A 19,145-nucleotide genomic window follows, 5' to 3' on the forward strand; every position below is an offset into this window, starting at 1 on the left:
CAACATCTGGAAAGCCATAGCGTTCCCTCTTATAGGAATGAGGACTGTCCCTCTCTCCTCTTTCACAGATTTTATAATGTGGAGTGTCAACATTTTCCAGGCTTTGATTGTCAGTAAGCACTGGAAATGGAAAAGAGAGCCTGAGTTCATTATTAATATATATACCCATAGGAGGAGAGGGATCGCACATGACAAGGAAAACATAGCAACTTCTCCCCTGTTTTCTTCTTTCTATAACATATCCTTCTGGTTGCCAGATAAATACTAACTTGTAGCTCCAGCTGGCGTGTGCATATACAGATGAAAGGCTTCCCAAAGCACCTTTTAGCTTCCATTTTAATTGAGTGATACCACATCTAGGGTCCCTGCTGTGTTCTGTTGCTATCTAAGACCGGAGGCAAACACAAGCCACAGCAGGAGCCATGCCCTCCCTGTCTTGGCAGTGTTTCCTTTGATCCTTTCTGAAACTCTCAAGATATGTTGCCTCTTGGAGGGATGCTGCTGCATTTTAAAACACTGCATATTTTTATTCATAACTTTGTCTTCTTGTTTGCAAGGTAAATCTTTCTGACTCCTCCTACCCCAAAGAAAATTTGCCTCGGAGTTAAGCTGCTGAGCGACTCCTATGGCAACATACCCAAACTGTGCATGGTTCCCCAAGTATTACATTGTTAGTCCATGTAATAGCAGCTACATGATACAAGGACCTTTGTGCAGATGGCGCTATTCCCTCACACTTTGTTCAGCCTTCTTGTCAAAAGCAGTTAGGTGCTAAAACAGGAATCAATTCTGTTTCTCAGCAAGAGAGGCAGAAAACCTGGGAAGCTAAACACAATGAGGCTGTTCTTTTGTCACAGTATCTTTTAAAATCTATTCACTTTCTTTTTCTTTTTCTTGTCAACTTCTTCCAGAATAGAAAAAAAAAATGCAACTAGCACTGTGAAATGTCTATATGAGGATAGAGGAGCTACACACAGACCTCCCACCCCACAAAGGCTTGTTTGTCCTTTGTTGCACATGGGAATCTCCCCATAAAGGTGTCATGGACTTTGAAGACGCTCCAACTTACGACGAAGGAAGAAACGTGCTAAGAGGAGGGCACGTTTGGCAAACCTTCACCTTGATCAATTCCAGCCCAGAAACCTATGCCCCCACAGTGGAAGGTCGTGTGGGTCCAGAAGTGGCCTCCACAGTCACTTACAAACTCACTGTTAAGACCATGTTCATGAAAGACAATCTTACTCGGCTATGAGTGATCGCAGAAGAAGAAGAAGAAGAAGAAGAAGAAGAAGAAGAAGAAGAAGAAGAAGAAGAAGAAGAAGAAGAAGAAGAAGAAGAAGAAGAAGCTTCCCAGTGGCAAGATTAATTTCTGCCCATCATATGTAGGACTATAGCTCCTGGTTTAAGTTAATAAAATCTATTGCTACCTCGAAGATGTTTGACAAATGTTGTCTAAATAATTCCTACAAATTCAGTTGCTTTGAAATTACATTGCAGTAGAAAGTTCCCGACTGCAAGGATCTTTCAACAACAATAATATATTTTAAACCACCTTTCAACCAAAGTTCCCGAATAAAACTTCTTTGGCATTTACATATCACCCAGATCAGTGGTTCCCAACAAGTGGTCCGCGGACCCCCAGGGGTCCACGAGCTATGCCAGAGGGGTCCGCAAGATCACCTCCCCAAGATGCGCGTATCGAGCGGCGCGCGCAGCGGGAGCGCCACGCACTGCTGCCGCGGCGTGGCACCCCTAGCAATCCGCTCCGCCGACTCGGGAGTCTCCTTGGGTCTCCTCAGAGGAGGAGGCGCCACGCCGAAAGCCCCAGAGCTCGCTTGCCTCCTTCCCGCCCTCTCCCTGCCTGTGGCCAGCAGCTCCAGACGCTGTTCTGTGGAGTTTTTGGCATGGCTCCGCCTCCTCCGAGGAGACCCAATGAGACTCCCGAGTCGGCGGAGGGCGGCGGACTCGCTGCTGGGCGCCCCTGCTCCCTCAATTCAGGACCCAGTGGGAGGCTTTGAAGCGGGCGCGAGGTCTCCTCTTCACCTCGGCAGCTGCGCCTTCCCCTCCCCCACCCCATTCCACCGCCCACCCCCACCCCCAGAGAGAGAGGGGGCCACTGTTTTTTGGGGTTGTGGTCTTACCCCCTCTGTCAGTGAGGGAGCAGTGCGGGCGCCTTACAAATCAGCCCCCTTTGCACAGAGGGGTGACTGGGTGGGAGAAGCCCATGGAATGCAGGCGCTCTAGCCCCGAAGAGACTGTCACCTTGCTTGCAAAAGCAACAGCCTCTCCTGGGCTGAGCCGCCTGTCTGCCTTCTGTTGGCTCTCCTTAAAGCAAGCGAAGTAATTGCTTTAGAGGAGCCCACGGAACGCAGGCGCTCTAGCCCCGAAGAGGCTGTAGCTCTGCTTGCAAAAGCAACAGCCTCTCCCGGGCTGAGCAGCCTGCCTTCCCTGCCTGCCTTCCGTTGGAACGCAGGCACGGAAGGCAGGAGGAGCACTTTTGGGATGCCCCATTCCCCCCTGCTGCCAGTTACCAAGCCTGCTCCGCTTGCTTTGCTGCGAGCTGGGAGGGGTGGTGGTGGACGGGAGCTCCTGTCAGTCCGTCCCTTCTCCCAGCTCGCTGTACCAGCAAGAAAAGCAAGAGCCGCTTGGGCGCTGTGCGCGGCTCTCCCTCCCTCCCTCTCTCCCTCTCTTTCTTTCTCTGACTCCTTCCTCCCTCCCTCCCTCTCTCTTTCACCCCTTCTTTCCTTAGCATTTGCTAATTTCCACCCGCTGCTTCTTGTCAGCTTCTTCTCTGGGGAACCTTTCCTAAAAATGGTCAACAACTTTGGGGGTCCCCCGCCTAAAAAAGGTTGTCAATTCTTGGGAATTTTTTTTGGGGGGGCGCCGGAGGGATCTTCGCACCACGGCGCTGGATATGTTTCACTCAGCCAAAATTGTTTAATAAAAAGGTGCTAATGGAGCCAAAAGTTATTTTCTGCTGACTAGTAGGCAGGTAGAGATTTGCAGTCAGATTTCAGAGTGAAAGTTTCAAGTTTGGAACCTAATATTTCAGAAATAATGAACTCAAAGGACAGATTTAACTCATCTCATTAAGAACTGAAAATTAAAACTAACTGTATACTGATGGAGTACTCTGTTGTAACTGTAAAAAACGTATAAAAAAGACTCTTAATTTGGCTCTCACTTTTTAATTTTAGGATTAGGAATTAATGGGGGTCCTTGTTACAATAGCGGCTCGATGAGGGGTCCTCGAGAAAATTTTGTTGGGAACCCCTGACCCAGATCATATTAAGTGCTGACAGTTCAATGCCCTTCCTTTTTACTGACCTCTAAAACCTGTCACTGTGCTGCCTGAAATTTTAATTCCATTTCACTTGTTTACTTGGGTTTGTCACTTCCAGTAACACTCCCTTTCCCTCCTCAACCACCACAAACACTCTTCTGTCATGCCATATAAAGTATCCATGGATGAATTATGTGGTGTTTATCACCATACATCTGAGTTTGCAGCACAGACCTTTTCGTGTTTTGTACTACATCCCCCAGGTGACACATTAAGTGCAAAATCATCTGCATCATTTCCAAGCATGCTGACAGCACTGTTTATTTCTTTTGTACATATTCTGGCACTATAGTTCAAAGTCTCATGCATTCCTATTCCTTTCTGTAGATGAGATGGAGTAGTTCCATTGGTGCCTAATTATTAAAATAACCATGGGCTTACATTCACTCCCATCTCCAAGGAAAGCATTTTTATTAAATATTTTATTTAACAGAATCATAATCATGTTATATACAGTGCATATAACCTCATTTCAACCAATAATAGTAATTTCTAGCCAGCACAGATGTGTGCCTTAACTGCCTGTATATTTCATAAATGCCCCCCAATTCCCTTAGTCATGCATAATTAGCGTACTGAATAGCTGAAGACATCAGCAACTGTAGGGAATGTGATACCATCATCGGGTTCAAAGACAGGCTTGTGGAACTGATTTTGCTGCTCTGAAACAGTCTTATTCCAAAATGCTAGAAATGAGTAGATAAATAAATAAATCCAGAATGCACATGAAAAAGCCTTTCATGTTTTATTCTGGCTTCAGGCACACACAATAATTAAGATTGGAACAGGGTTTTTTATATATATAAAAACAACCAAAAACCTCGCCACAGAAAAGAGCACACTGATTAAAGGAATCCTAGAAGCATAAAATAGCAAAGTCAAAAAGGGCCCCCAAGTGTAATTTCCACTCTCTGTACCAAGCCTCCTAGAAGTAATACAGCTTACAATCAAATCAATGGAGATGGAGGCCTCAGAGTATAGGGGAGAATTTGGTGTAGGGAAAATCTCCTGGTGTCCTGTCCCCATTCCCACCCCACCCCTTTTATTTAGGAATGTGCACTTTGCTTCAGGAAGATAAAACTATGTTTTTTATGACATGGGGGTTTGTTTTGCGGGAAAGGCCCAGCTTTTGCCTTACCCTCTTTTAAAGGACTCCTTTTGCAACAACCAAAACCAAGAGAGCCTTTTTAAAATGCCAAAAACTGTGTGAGGCTGTGGGTTGGGTCTGATGTTTCTCTGGTCGGCATTTGTACACCCCAGGTGGCCATGGATTCACACTGGGTCATGACTAACTTTAAGTCCCTTGATTTCCGTAGGTCTACACCGGATATGACTGAGTTGGCTAAAATCTACAGCCAAGAGAGAATCAGATATAAATACTGGCCTTGAACCCCAACCTGAGTACTGGGGAAATAGCAATGGAGGACAGGTTTTCCCTTGGAAGACTCAGGAAGTTGAAGCATAAAGAGACAGATACCATAACTGGATGTGGATTTCTTTACCCCCTTGGGTGAGTTCCTGCGACAGAATGCAATGGAAGGAAGGGGGATGCCCGGTTGAGAAATCACCCTCATAGATTTGTGCATCACGTCCATGAGTGCTGCATGTCAGTTTTAACCTCCTATCTGCTCATGAGGAGCTGTAAAAATATTTATTATAATATGACAGAATGAAACTGGTAAGTAATCTACTGCATGGTGAGAGAGCTTACTTCAGGGTAGTTTGGGCATCTGTATTGATTCATCTCTGGATGACAAGGCTCAAAATAGCCCCAAATAATAGCCTTAAACTCTGTACTGAAATATGGAATCAATGACCCAATTTAGAGGTAACACTGTGTGATGCAGCAATGGTTAGGAGACATGGGGGGTTTCATAGGGTCATGAGCGCCTCCCTCATCCTTCCTAAGTTAGTATTAACTTTGGTATCACTTTACATTTCTGTCACTGTGTAAGCATAGACTGCTTTGAGGTCTAAGCTACATAATGCATGGGCAATCTGTAACATCATTTTTGCTTAAAAGTAGACAGAGAAGGCTTCAATTTTGATTTCAAAAAGCTCAACAGTATTTTTGAGTTGTTTTTTTTAAAAAAACAGAACTCTTTATCTCTTTATGGAAGCTGTACTTTCACGATTGCTGCTACATATTACTGTTAGAGCAAGCATTGTTAAAGATCAAAACTTCTATACAAATAAAAAAAACACCTTTTTTGTCCTCATATGCAAAAAGTCACAACTGTAACCACAAATTATAAATGAGGGGAAATGCAAGTTTTCTAAAAAGGGGTGGGGGAGGCACAGTACGTGGCATAATAAATAATGGCCAATCTCTACCATTTTCTGCATGTGGGCTAATATACGATCCAACCACTCCCCTCGGGATAAATGGCACAGTTCACAATTGAAGCGGGGAACAAGCCAATATTTTTTCAAACCCTAATTTGCATACAGCAATATTGTACAGATAACAAGAAACAGCTTGCTGAATAATGTATCAATTAATTTTAAAGCCTTCAGATGGTTTTAGCTGGTAAAATAACCCTGCATGTTAATACCTTGCAAGGACAAATAATAAAATATTAATCAAAGTTTATGCTAATCAAGTGTTAATTGCAAACAATCCATACCAAAGAGAATGAATTAATATATTAACAATATTAGCCTGCTAAGTTATTAATCCAGAGGAATAATTAATTTACTTTAACATCATTAATTTGAATACTACCAAGGAGGCTAATGACTGTGCATGTTTGTGTGTGTGTGTGTGTGTGTGTGTGTAAAATAAATAGTTACAGGTAGGTAGCCGTGTTGGTCTGCCATAGTCGAAACAAAATAAAAAAAATCCTTCCAGTAGCATCTTAGAGACCAACTAAGTTTGTTATTGGTATGAGCTTTCGTGTGCATGGTATCTGAAGAGGTGTGCATGCACACGAAAGCTCATACCAGTGACAAACTTGGTTGGTCTCTAAAGTGCTACTGGAAGGATTTATTTATTTATTTTGTGTATATATATATATATATATATATATATATATATATATATATATATATATATTGATATGGTTTTCTGCTTTACTCATTGACCCAGTTTGGGGGCATGGAATACCATTTCACCTCTAGAAACCATAAAACGGGGATGGAATCCTTCCAGAGATTGCTCTCTAGTGCAAGCACACTTAGGCTGCAATCTTACCTCCCCAGTGAAATCAACAGGACTTAATTCTCAGTGGACATGGTTGGGACCATGCAATTATGTTGCAATCATCTACATACTTACCTAGGAGTAAGTCCCATTGAACCGAGTATGACTTACTTTGAGTAGGCATGTATAACATTGCACTGTTAAGGTTGTTTTTTCCTGTTTCCTAAAAATATGTTAGCGTGCTACAATGCAGCAATACAGAAAAGTATGTTTGGCTTTATCTAATTCTTACTCTGTGCTTGCTGTTGCTCCACCCCCCCCCCCCCATTACTGTCTTGTTCTCCTATTATAGAGTGAAGACCCTGCATATACTGCTAATACTGTTTGTACTAGGGTCCTCGGAGAACCCTACCAATTACTATGCCTCAGGAATTCAGGCAGAAACATCTAGAAGAAGAAGCGTTTGGATTTGATATCCTGCTTTATCACTACCCAAAGGAGTCTCAAAGCGGCTAACATTCTCCTTTCCCTTCCCCCCCCCACAACAAACACTCTGTGAGGTGAGTGGGGCTGAGAGAATTCAAAGAAATGTGACTATCCCAAGGTCACCCAGCAGCTGCATGTGGAGGAGTGGAGGAGCGGAGATGCGAACCTGGTTCCCCAGATTACGAGTCCACCGCTCTTAACCACTACACCACACTGGCTCTAATATCAGCCCACACTCTGCTCCAACAACTGGGAGTTCCAGGGCAGAGTACCCCAGCCAAATAAGCAGGGGAAGAGTTGACAAATAATATACATGTGAATAATGTGCACTGTCTGAACTGTATTGCTCTAACACCCTTAGTTCCCAGTAGTGTGGAGCAGTACCCTCCAGAAACAAGGGAGGCACTTATCCACACACAGGATAAAGGAAGCTTTGTGTTCGCAAAGGCCAGGCAAACCACTGCAGCCATTGCAGCAGCTGCCTAAAAACCTATGAGCAAGTTTTGCTTGCAGGATCACAATTCAGTTTTAAGGAACATAATAAGCTGTCACCACACATGAAGTCTACTGCACTGCTCGACGCAGTCTCTCTCTCTCATGGTGGCGGAGGCTAGGACATCAACACTGGAGGAGCATTCAGGTGGTGATATCTCTTCTTCTCCCTCACCTACTCTTCCCTTTGACTACCTCACGCTGTCATGGCCCCATAACAGGAATCTTCAGATGCAGAGTCTTCATATAAACAGTAGCCCCAATAAGGACGCATGGTGGCCCCAGAGAGTGCTTCAAATGAAAAAGTTCTCTTCTTCTCTGATGTTAAAACAAATCACCTACAACGTATCTCATACAGTGGTACCTCGTGTTACGTACCGCCCCCCTTACGAATGCTTCGGGTTACGCGCTCCACTAACCCGGAAGTAGATGTCCCTTGTTGCAAACTTTGCCCCGGGATGCGAGCGGAAGTCGCGCTCTGGCAGCGCGGTAGCAGCAGGAGGTGCCATTAGCGGAAGCGCGCCTCATGTTATGAGCGGTTTTCGGTTACGAACGGACCACCGGAACGGATAAAGTTCATAACCGGAGGTACCACAGTGGTACCTTGGTTTACAAACTTAATCTGTTCTGGAAGTCATCTTAAACCAAAGTGTTCTTAAACCAAGGCGTGCTTTCCCATAGCAGCAGGGGACTCAATTTACAAATAGAACACACTCAACAGGAAGTAGAACATGTTCTTATTCCAAGGCAAAATTTAAAAACCAAAACACCTACTTCCGGGTTTGCAGCGGTCTTAATCCAAGTTGTTCATAAATTGAGCTGTTCTTAAACCAAGGTACCACTGCATTCACACACTTAGGTTTGGAAACCTAAAAATACTTATGAAGAGGTAAATCCTACTAATGAAATCAGTGGGATTTGCTTCCAAGTAAACATGCTTAGGATTGGACTGCTATGGATTAAGACCATTCATCCATTAGCACCAACAAATAGTTGCAGACACGAAGCATGAATTTTCTATCATTTAAAGAAAAACAAACAAACAAACAAAGGAAATGTCTATAGGATATTCAGTGGAAAACCTTGCCAAGTTTACACTCACAGGATTGCTACAAAGCTACAACAGATATTAAGATCCCATTAAGCATGCTTGTGAACTGACCTTCATAAGGTGCTGGTTTATCCATTTTGTGAATGTTTTCTTTTGTACTTTGTCCCGCTCATCTGAGGAGGAAAAAAGAAGATTGCATTACTTCTAAAAATAGTACCTACTAAGGTCTGGGAGTGTTATGTTAAAAATTTTCACACTGCTTGAAAAGATAAGGAGAAGATTCTATTAATCATTGCAAGCTGGTTGAAACATCTGTTACAACAAATTACAAGAGAACCACTTACAAAGTCGAACAGGAAAGAGGAGGTGAAATTAAGAACCAAAAATGCTGAAAACTAATTTAAACAGTTTTTTTTCTTTTTTAAAAAAGTTGATTAATTAGGGTGGGGCACTGTGTTCTACAGAGAAGGACGCCAACAAATACACATTCCAGATTATTTATATCAGGGCTTGACAACATGCTGCGTTCCAGATGTTGTTGGACTCCAAATCCCATCAACCCTAAATTAGCACAGCTATGGTTAGAGATGATGTGGCCTGTAGTTTAACAACACCTGGCTATCCCTGATTTCTATATTATTAAAATAATGTCTATCCTTTTCTATCACTTCGGATACTCAAGGCGACAAACAACGTAAACAATAAAATACAAATACAAAAATAATCATAAGACCCAAACTTCCCACCCCCCAAAGAAACATTGTTGAGATAAAATAATGATGGTTGCAACACTCCCAGCTTGCAACCATCAACAAAATGGTCTTAGCCATACGCTGAAAGGACTTGCTAAGCCATCCTGGTGCCCTACGGATGAGGTATGGCAATTGAATGCAATACTCATGTTGGGGGAGAACTGTGGCATGTTGTTCTCGTGGATAAACTGATGGCTTGGGTGAAGGTGAGCAGGAGTCAAAAAAGACTATTAGTGAAGGCTGGTTTTGATTTTTTTTGCATATATTAGCAGAACTGATTGGTTGTGTCTACTGTCAAATGCCCATGAAACATTATGGTGAGGACTTATAATCTGAAAAGAAGAGGACATTAGAAAAGAGTCAATATTTTATATTGCCATTTGTTGTGCAGTTCTAGTGGGGGGGGATTTGTCTGGCTTGCATGTCCATGTTTCAAAAATGGAAAAAAAATGCATAATTTTTTTTTAAGTCCAATCTCACATACCCATCTAACAAACCAACAGAGGGTGAACAGAAACCAAATAGGAGCTCTGCTAAGGAACAAAATGTGCACATTCACATCAGGAGCAGGGTGGATCACCTTCACTTAACGTAACCTCTAATTGATGCTACTAGTGGCTTAGGAGATCAGAAATTGCACTCCGACTACAACTTTGCTTCTCAGCCCAATAAAACGTAAATGAAATAGTGCAATGATCGTCTCCATCCACCCAGCTCCTGCCAAAAGCCTAGGACAAACACAAGTGCACAAAACTCTTTGAGCTGCTAATTTTCAATGATCCATATTTCACACCTGGTCCCAAGCTCACTTTATTCTTCCATACTGATCTTTCCCACTTGCCATCTGTTAAGTGGTGTTCACTTTTTCTTTGGGTGCTTACAGGACACCAGAAGGTTACTTTTGTGGACAGTTTCAGCACTGGTGTCCATTTGCAGCTCTTGCTGTCCCCTCCCTCTTGAACACTGGCTTTCAGTTGGTGGGTTAGGAACCACTACCAGGTCACAACCTGATCTCAGGTGGGTCACAACAGCAGAATTACTGGAATACAACTATATGGTTAAGAAAAGGAAGTGGGTCCCTAAATGAATGTTTGGGCTAAAGGTGTGTCCTGGGATTGAAAGTTGAAGAATACAGCTCTAAAGTAAATGGTCTCAGTTGCCAGAACAGACAGCCATAAACACCTCCACATATCCCTAAAATACTGAGCAGTTCTGTGAATTTTAATTCTACGTATGCAACTTTGGAAACCAATCAACATCTCCAATAGGACTGTCAGGCTGTAACCCAAATATTCCCACCCCCTTCTTTTAAACCTACTGATCAGTTGAGAGAGGAGACTGCTGTAACCTCCTGTCCTTCTAAATCCTATTATCTTCCTCCTCCAGCTTGCTGTAACAAGCAGGATTTCAGAGCTGGAGTGAACTCTGGGAGGACAAAGGGAAAGGGGCAAGTGGTAGCTGCCTCATCTGCCGATTCCCCCTTTGCTGGATTTGCTAACAGAGTAAGGCTTAATTGATGCTAACCTTTAAGGTATGCAATGTCTCTCTGGACATAATGAAGACAAAGAAGCAAAGGAGTAGGTTTTTTCCATTTTAATTAAGATGATCACAACACAGATATTCATTATTCCTCATGTACTCTATTTCACAACGTAAGCAAGCACTGCTGTGTTGGGAAAGGCAATGTGCAGGATGCATAGCTGCCAAGTTTTCCCTTTTCTCGCGAGGAAGCCTATTCAGCATAAGGGAAAATCCCTTAAAGAAAGGGATAACTTGGCAGCTATGAGGATGGCAGAATAGCCCAAGAATAAAGGCAAAGCAAATGTGTTTTTTAGAACAGAGCTGAAATGCCAGTGAAAATTAGGTACATAATTTTTATTTTTGAAGCTCCACCAGGGGAAAAAGGTGGGTTTTCTTAGCAGAATATCTGCAAATATTCTCAGTAGTAGTACTATTATTATCTGTTAACAGCAGCTCTTCCCTTCCTCCACTTGGCCCTGGAATTATGCAATGTATGGGGCATTGTGGGGGATACAAATTGGCGGCTAGGCCACCAACAAAGGAAGCCTGCTATAACCGTTGTTGCTTGCTACTGCAGCAAAAACCAAAACAAGTGGAAAGAGCCCATGCTGCTAGCATTTCTAATATTAAGTCCCTTTCTCAATATTTTGTTGCAGAATTTCATCAACTTCACAATGGAGAAAAGTCTGTAAAAAAAAATCTTCCCATTACACTACCCTCAAACAAAGAAAAGATAAAAAGAAAGGCCATTTTCACTCAGTCCTCATTTTTTTTTATATTAGAAGTCATATTAACATTTGCTGTAAAAATAAACTTTGATTCTTCCAAATTGTACCATTTATTCCAATTTCAGTTTTAATATATGCCTCTGTCTTGAACTTGCTAGATGCAGAAGAGTAATTAGGAGGCACCAGCTGGGGAATCCCCAAGGAAAGAAAAACCAGAGCCAGGAGACTGGCGGTAGGATGACAATGAGCAGTCAGAGGGAGAAGAGGAAGTAGACTGGGAGAAGGAGGTATCAGAAGTTGAAGAGGTAACAGGGCTTAGTGAGCAGGAAGCCTCTGTGGCAGAGAGTGATCCAGAAGCAGAAGCGGAGGCTGGAGAGGCTTTGGCAGAGATGAGTCAGGCTGGTGAAGAAGCTGGTGTGTTTCCCCTTCCTGCTGTGACTAGCTCCCCTCCCATTTGGTCTTCCAGAACCAGAAGGGGTATGAAGAGAGTAGAGCAAAGACAGGCAAGACAACAGTCTCAGACTGCTTGGGAAGGAGGAGACTTAGGGAACTGTGGGAAGGTGGGGACCTTCAGTCTTCACAACTGCCTCATAGGGTCAAGTTCTACCAGGAAGAGTTGCTGCGCTCTCTAGGCCTGGCCTCCTGAGCTGTTTTGTTTGAATAAAGAGTTAATTCCACTGAAGCCATGTTGAGTTATTGATGACCTGCTCCTGGCACCCACTCCTGCCATCCTCTTGCTGCAATTGTGTTATATTTAGAACAGCACTGCCATGACAACAGTAAAAAGCTAATAGTGATAGTCACAGAATAGATCCACAGAAATAAATGGACTTAAGTTTTACAGGGTTTTTGTTTAATTTATATACCGCCCTTCACCCATGGATCACCAGGCGTCTTACAATATCAAAACATAGACATACAAAACACAATAACAAACAAAACAAAACACTGCATTTTTTTTATTTATTAAATAATGTTGGGTACTAGCCAAAGACATTATTTTGGGTCTTTGGAGCATGATAGGACACCTTGGAATGTAAATCCTAGGCACACACTTATTTAAAGCAAGCTTCACTGAACACAGTGGGACTTACTTCCATGTATGCATGTATAGGATTGCTCAGTTAAACAAATGTCTATTTACCACCATAATTCCAACTAAATCCCTACCAGAAAATATTGCCAGAATGCCAAAAGACTGGATCTCACACTATATATCCTTACTTTGGGAGAATATTGGAACTTGGAAGGTAACCAAGCATTAACGCTTTGCAAATTTACTATGATTACAAGCAGTAAAATGGAGTAAAGTCAGATGTAGACACATAAAAACCAAGTTGTAAACATATAACTTTGACAGTGTCCAGCACATTCACAAACAACAGAACTAAAGTTCAGAGCCTTTTACAGCAAGTCTTTTAAACCAGAGGCTCTGGGAAACAAAGTAAAAAAAACTACCTCAGATAACTGAACTAATCCACAAGCAAAATATGTTGGTAATTCCAAAGACTAGTTTTGCACATTTTCTTTCCAAAGCAAAACTGGTAAAGCAAGCATAAAACATAACAGTTTGTACTAACCTGTACAGCACATTAGTTCCACCAATTTTGTATTCCATTCCTGCTTACATCTAGGGGGCTGTCCCATCATTCTAGGGGAGTGAGGTGCTGTTAATTTTCTTAAACTCTTCAACTTCAGGCTATAAACTAGTTTTTCCTTTTGCGAGCGTGTGTGTGTGTGTATGTGTATATATATATAGAAAATGAAATACCTTTGTTGACAGAATGGCTTCTTCTGATAGAAGAGGGGAAAGTAGAAACTCCCCTTTTTAAGTAAACATTAGCAATCACATGCCTGTTACAGCCAGCCAGATAATGGTCTTTTACATTGTATTTCAAAACACAACTGTTGCAAGAGGTACAATTTTTAGTTTTATCTTTATATAGACTGGGTACATTTTCTGGTACACTGTATCCTCATTACAGTCATATTGAAAGATTTGCCCTACCTAATTAAAAGGGTGGGGGAATGTGCAAACTACCCAGCTAGAATTGACGTTATTTCTCTTGTTTCCAACCTAATGTGTAATATAGGCCCAACATATTCACACTGATTTTTAGCCTCAGCAAACATATGCCCATTATATCTTTCAATGGCCATTCATTGCCCCTCCTTTAAGTGATTTCACTCAAGCTAAAACGATACATGCAACCGAGTGAGGTGGTACGAAAGACTGTAGCACTTTGGAGTACAAGGAGAGCATATTACTTCTGATTTCTCTCTTGCCCCCAAAAGAAAAGTGAAAAGTTGTCAGCAGAAAACTAGCTAATTGTGGAGAAAAGTTCCTTCCCACCCCCCTTAAGTGCTGTATTGGCTTTCTTTTTAGCAGATTGCTAAAATTCAGTATTAAAAATGTGGGATTCTGATGCTCTCCATTCTGCCACCTCACCATTTTACCATCTCATTTGCTTCATGGGAAGACCAGGCCTCAGTTCTGGTAGTTCTAAAATGTAGGAGTGGGTTATTTTTCCTAATCCCTCCAACACTTTCCCTATTATAAGTCATAGGGGGCACTGGAGCCTTTTCTTCTGCTCAATATCTTTACCAGACTTCCACAACCTGGCGCCCTTCAGATTGCTTGGAATGCAAGTCCCATCAGCCCCAACCAACATGGCAAATAGACAATGATGGTGGAAAGTGTAGTCTGGTCGAATAAGAAAGAAAAAAGCAACTAGGTCATAGATTACTCTGATTTGCAAAATGTCTAAAATGACAGCTGATGTAACATTAAAAGTGTGTGCTGGATTAAGAACATTCACTGGGAAGTAGAAAGACTAACTAAAGTAACAAAAACCACAAATATCTACCCTTTCTATTTAAACATATGGGCTCCTCTCAAATTACAGCCTAACCTCAACTCAAGCACCAGAGTCAACTGCTACCAACACAAACAGGGCTTATTTGGCAAATGCCAGGAGCCAGCATATGCTCTTCCAAGAAAGGTATTTCAGGCATGTATTTTCTCCGCTACTAAGTGGGCACCAGCCCTCTCTACAGCTGTGTTTTAAAAAGTTTCTTCCGGCATTATTCTGAACAGTCGCATAGAGAAGGGTGGTCATGCTATATTCACTGTTCTAAACTTTGAGACTGTCTACAGGGTTTCAAGAGGTGAAGTCTACAGTTAGGCTGTTTAAAGTTGTTTGGGACGAAAGGACTGATTGCCTAAGCCCTAAAGCTTAACTTATACAACCATACTTTACAGGAGAACCAAGCATTTCCCCTTGGCCTGCCATTTCCCCGCAGAGAAACTTTGTTTTGAAAGTACCCCAATAATTAGTTTCCTCTTTTCTGCCAACAAAAGCTGCACATCAAACAAAATTATTAAATTAATTCCATATTGAGGCTGCATTCCTGCTCACACAACAGACTTCTGTGTATGTCTCCTTGCTTTCCGACTGCATGGAGTTAACCAGCATATATAAAGAACAGGTCCCAATACACTCTTGGCATGAACAAGAATGAGTAAGATATGAGTAAGCTTAAATCTCTATATCTGGGATCACCTGAGCATAGTGATTCTTATTGGAACTCTTTACTAGCTCTCAATTAAGTGAATGGTTGCAATTTGCTCTTAGGAAAGAAATTAGAGCACAGTGCTTCAGAGAGCTGTTGTGCTTGAGGAAAAACCTGCCCTTCACCCCAGACCCTCACTGGGCGTGGGGGCATGTTTGGCTTGCCAGGTTACAACCCAGAGAGAGATCACCACTGTTCCTTTCCATTCTCTAGTGCAACTGGGGATAAGGAGGGAGAGCTTCACATTCCTGTTCAGTATACCCTTCTTGACAAGCTGTGATGAGTAACTGTGGGGGCAGGGCACCTGTCTGAAAACCTGAAGGGTTGCTACCTGTAAATATAGACAATACTGAGCTAGATGAACCAGTGGCCTGACATTGACAGCTTCCAACGTTTCACCTCTTCTACCTGCTGTAAGAACACAGAGGCATACGGTTCACAGCAGGCAGGGGAAAGCCTGAAGAACAGTAAGATCACCAAAGTCACAGGGCACTTCCAAATGCTGAACTACCTAAAGATGCCAGAGTTTGAATCTGCAAACTTATGCATGAACTACAACACTTAGGTGATAACATCACCAATGGGTCGATGATGGGGTCTGGAAAGGGGCAAGTCAAAGAAGCTAAGGCTTCCGTATCTTTGCTGCATCAAGGTGTTTAAAAGGCAGAGGTACATCTCCAGATTGTACACTGGCAGTGCAGGGAGGGGGAGCAATCTGTATTTGCATGCATACTGCACAGAATTGTACTACAGACCACATACACCCTGACCACCATACCAATGAACATTTTCTGTGCCTTATAGCTCTTTTCAGAAAATTTCATTAGAAGAGAAAAGAGATAACCACACCCAAATTCAACATTTCCTTTAAAATTCCTTTAAAAGTTCCATGACAAAAACCAGAAATGGTCTGGCTTCATACTACCATGCAACAAGAATCCACCTGCCTCTCCAACCTGTTGTAATATATGAGGCTGAGTTCTGTACCACAACAAACGAAGGAAGTGTATAGACTGCCAAATCATTGCATCTGAAAGAAAGAGAAAGGCAGTACTATTGCGCTTCTCAAGATCAGGAACTGCAACCCTAGCAATAAGATAAGATGAATGTTAAACCACAATCCATATACCAGCCTCTCAAACCAAACAAGTTGTTTCTCTTGAAGTTTGAGCAGTATTTTAAAAGAGTGGGTGAATGAAAGCTTGCTGTCCACCCACTGGGCTTTAGGTGCAGTGCTTAGAAAACAGAATTCAAGGAGAATGTGTGGGCTGAAAGAAAAAGAAAAAAGGTTCTGGTTGAATCATTCTGTATTATGTTCTCTATTCTGCTGCCCTTCCTTTTGTTGGACCTTTCAATGAGATCAACTGGAATGAAACAGCTGCAGAAAATCACTAGAGGTCTTAGCCTTGCAGCAATCTTTTATTTAGGGTCTGCATTCTCTTCTTCCTTTCTGGAGCATAATGACTGCATTCAGTAGCTTCTGGCAAAGCAAGTGCAGCCATGAAAGTTCTGACAGCTTACTTTGCAAGACAACATATCTAACCACTTAGTTATTTTAACAATTCTTACTTATTTTTGGCAGATGTAACTGATTTGCCTCTGCCAATGGCTCCACAATCCCATGGATCAATTCAACACTGAAATACTGTACAAGAACTGAACAAGTGGCAAGAACTGAAGGGTTCTGTACAAATTTGCATCTCTGTAGTGTGTGAAGCATCCTATATATTGTCAGTAGTGCAAAAGGAATGGATTTGTACCACCTATTATCATGCTCCAGACCAGGCATCCCCAAACTTTGGCCCTCCAGATGTTTTGGACTACAATTCCCATCTTTCCCGACCACTGGTCCTGTTAGCTAGGGATCATGGGAGTTGTAGGCCAAAACATCTGGAGGGCCGCAGTTTGGGGATGCCTGCTCTAGACTATTGCCTGTTAGTAATGTAATACTCGTTTTTTTCCAAATAGACAGTTCACATGTGAACAAGATACTTATTTTCTTCACACACCCCTCCTTGTGTATGGGAATATAACTCCCAGTAGACATTTTGGATATTGACGTGGGTGAAAATAATGCCACGATGGTGACTGAAATTGTTCTAGCTGCTGCTTACAAAAGAGTCTACATAGTGAAAATAAGCTGCAAGTTCACCTGTATGAACCAGACATTACTGCCCAAAGTGGTATTCTACAAAGAAAATATCTTAAAGCTTTAAGACTTACGAGAAGCTACATGATAAGGGGTAAATAAAATTAGGATAAATTGTTATCATAACAGGGAAGAGAAAGAAACATAGGATAAATAGGAATTAGGGGTGGCTATCTGGCAACTTGTCTCTTTTTCATTTCTCGGAAATGCTAAAGATTACTGTACTTGGAACAGATTTTACCAATGATTAAGCAGCATACGGTAGTTATCATAAACCATATTACTGACCTGTCCTGCAGAGGCATTACATCAAAACAATTGTTTTAAATGTGTAGGTAGGTTTCTCAAGATCAATGAGATTAGGCTTCACACCAATCATAATGGGGAATATCTGCTGTTTTGCTTTAATTGCCTTCTTTGTAGTTTTAGGCAAATAAATACTAATTGTGCTGAAATTGTAAAAGCCGTCTTATCTCTGTCCTAAATGATTTTTACACAGTATATTAATGGTGGAAATGTCTACTTGGATTTTATGCCTTGTGTATTTTTTTTATATATATTTTTTTGTGTGTGTATATATATATATATATATATATATATATATATATATATATATATATATTGTGCAATGCCTAGAGAATGTGCTAATAGGGGTCTAACAAGTGCAATAAAATAGACTGTAAGGGTGTTTGATAAGTTCTTTTAAAACGATAGGTTTCTCAGCTCTAAATTCCTGTAATGAACTTCTGACACTGGCAAGCTCCTCCTCCTACATAACTGTTATATGAGTACAATATTCTCTAAACAAAATTCCTCAAGTGCAGTAACCCTCAATGGCATCCTCTTGTATTTGCTCACATCCTTCTTTCCTTGATACAATCAGATTTGCTCTCTTCCCTCCTGTTACCAAAGGCTTGCAGCAGCCATGGACTTGAAAGAGTTACAGAAGTGTGAATATCAGAGGAACGCAGGGGCTTTGAAAACAACAGTCGGAAAGCAATCCTCTTATTTTCAATTGAATTTCTCTGCTTGTTAGATCTGCTTCTTACCACACAAGAGAGACATCAAGTGATTCAACAACTTTCTGATTAAAAACAACAGTTGTTTGCAGCCAAATTATAGCTCTTTGAAACTTTCTGTGCGCATGTGTGGGTTTCCCCACGTGATTCTCTGAGCGCAGAATCTTCCCGGCTGCATCCTTATCTTCTTGTGAATTAATTACAAAGGATGTTGAATGCTCATGAGATGGAAAATGGAGGTATGGTTCAATGTACAAATGTGCATGCTCTCACTGTTAAGTTTGCCACATTCTCCTTGAACATCACTAAGTGCCTTTTGTTGGTTTGCTTGTAGTCTGAAATAACTATCTTTCCAGGGGAAAAAATACTAAAGGTTCGTGTGCTTTTCCATACATCAGTCAGAAAGCACAGGCAGTAAAACCTGGTTTAGTTACAGTGGTGAAAGTTTCTAAATTATTGGTAAAGGAACACAAGAAAGGCTTGTTAGAGCCATGGAGTTTAAGCTGCAGCAACCAGATCAGAACCTTGTCAATGTTGAGCTTCTCTGGTAGACTGAAGGTGAACAATGGCCTTGACTACCTTCCTCTAAAGGTGAAAGGGACCTAGCTAAGTCTGGGAGGACAGCTGACTCTATGGCATTAACCCCTTCATAGAATTATAGAGTTGATTGGAAGTCACCCTGAAGGTCTAGCCCAACTCCCTGCAATGCAGGAATCTCAACACATGGCTTCCCATCCAATTTGAAACCATAGTGGACCATGCTTAGCTTTGGAAATGTGCTAGCAGTTTTATTGCTGCACCACTAATTAGACATAAGGTTATTGGTTATATGAAGCTGGTTATCCCACATATCCAATCTTTTTGTTCCATGACAGAAGAAAGGTAATAC

At 41.8% G+C, this 19,145-nt stretch overlaps 1 protein-coding gene across 32 annotated transcripts in view; it reads right to left on the bottom strand.

Moving 5' to 3' along the window:
- DST (dystonin) overlaps positions 1-19,145 on the bottom strand; it is a 299,923-nt gene that overhangs the window by 215,589 nt on the left and 65,189 nt on the right. For 31 of the 32 annotated variants that reach the window (XM_060272496.1, XM_060272494.1, XM_060272495.1 and 28 more), the window contains one exon: positions 8,626-8,687. In XM_060272496.1, the coding sequence (XP_060128479.1) occupies positions 8,626-8,687 (62 nt within the window). Of the gene's footprint in view, positions 1-8,625; positions 8,688-13,095; positions 13,222-19,145 lie in introns of those variants that run through there. The other variant, XM_060272506.1, reaches the window with a different exon arrangement.

Source organism: Zootoca vivipara, chromosome 3, assembly GCF_963506605.1.
Source record: "Zootoca vivipara chromosome 3, rZooViv1.1, whole genome shotgun sequence".
NCBI lineage: Eukaryota > Metazoa > Chordata > Lepidosauria > Squamata > Lacertidae > Zootoca > Zootoca vivipara.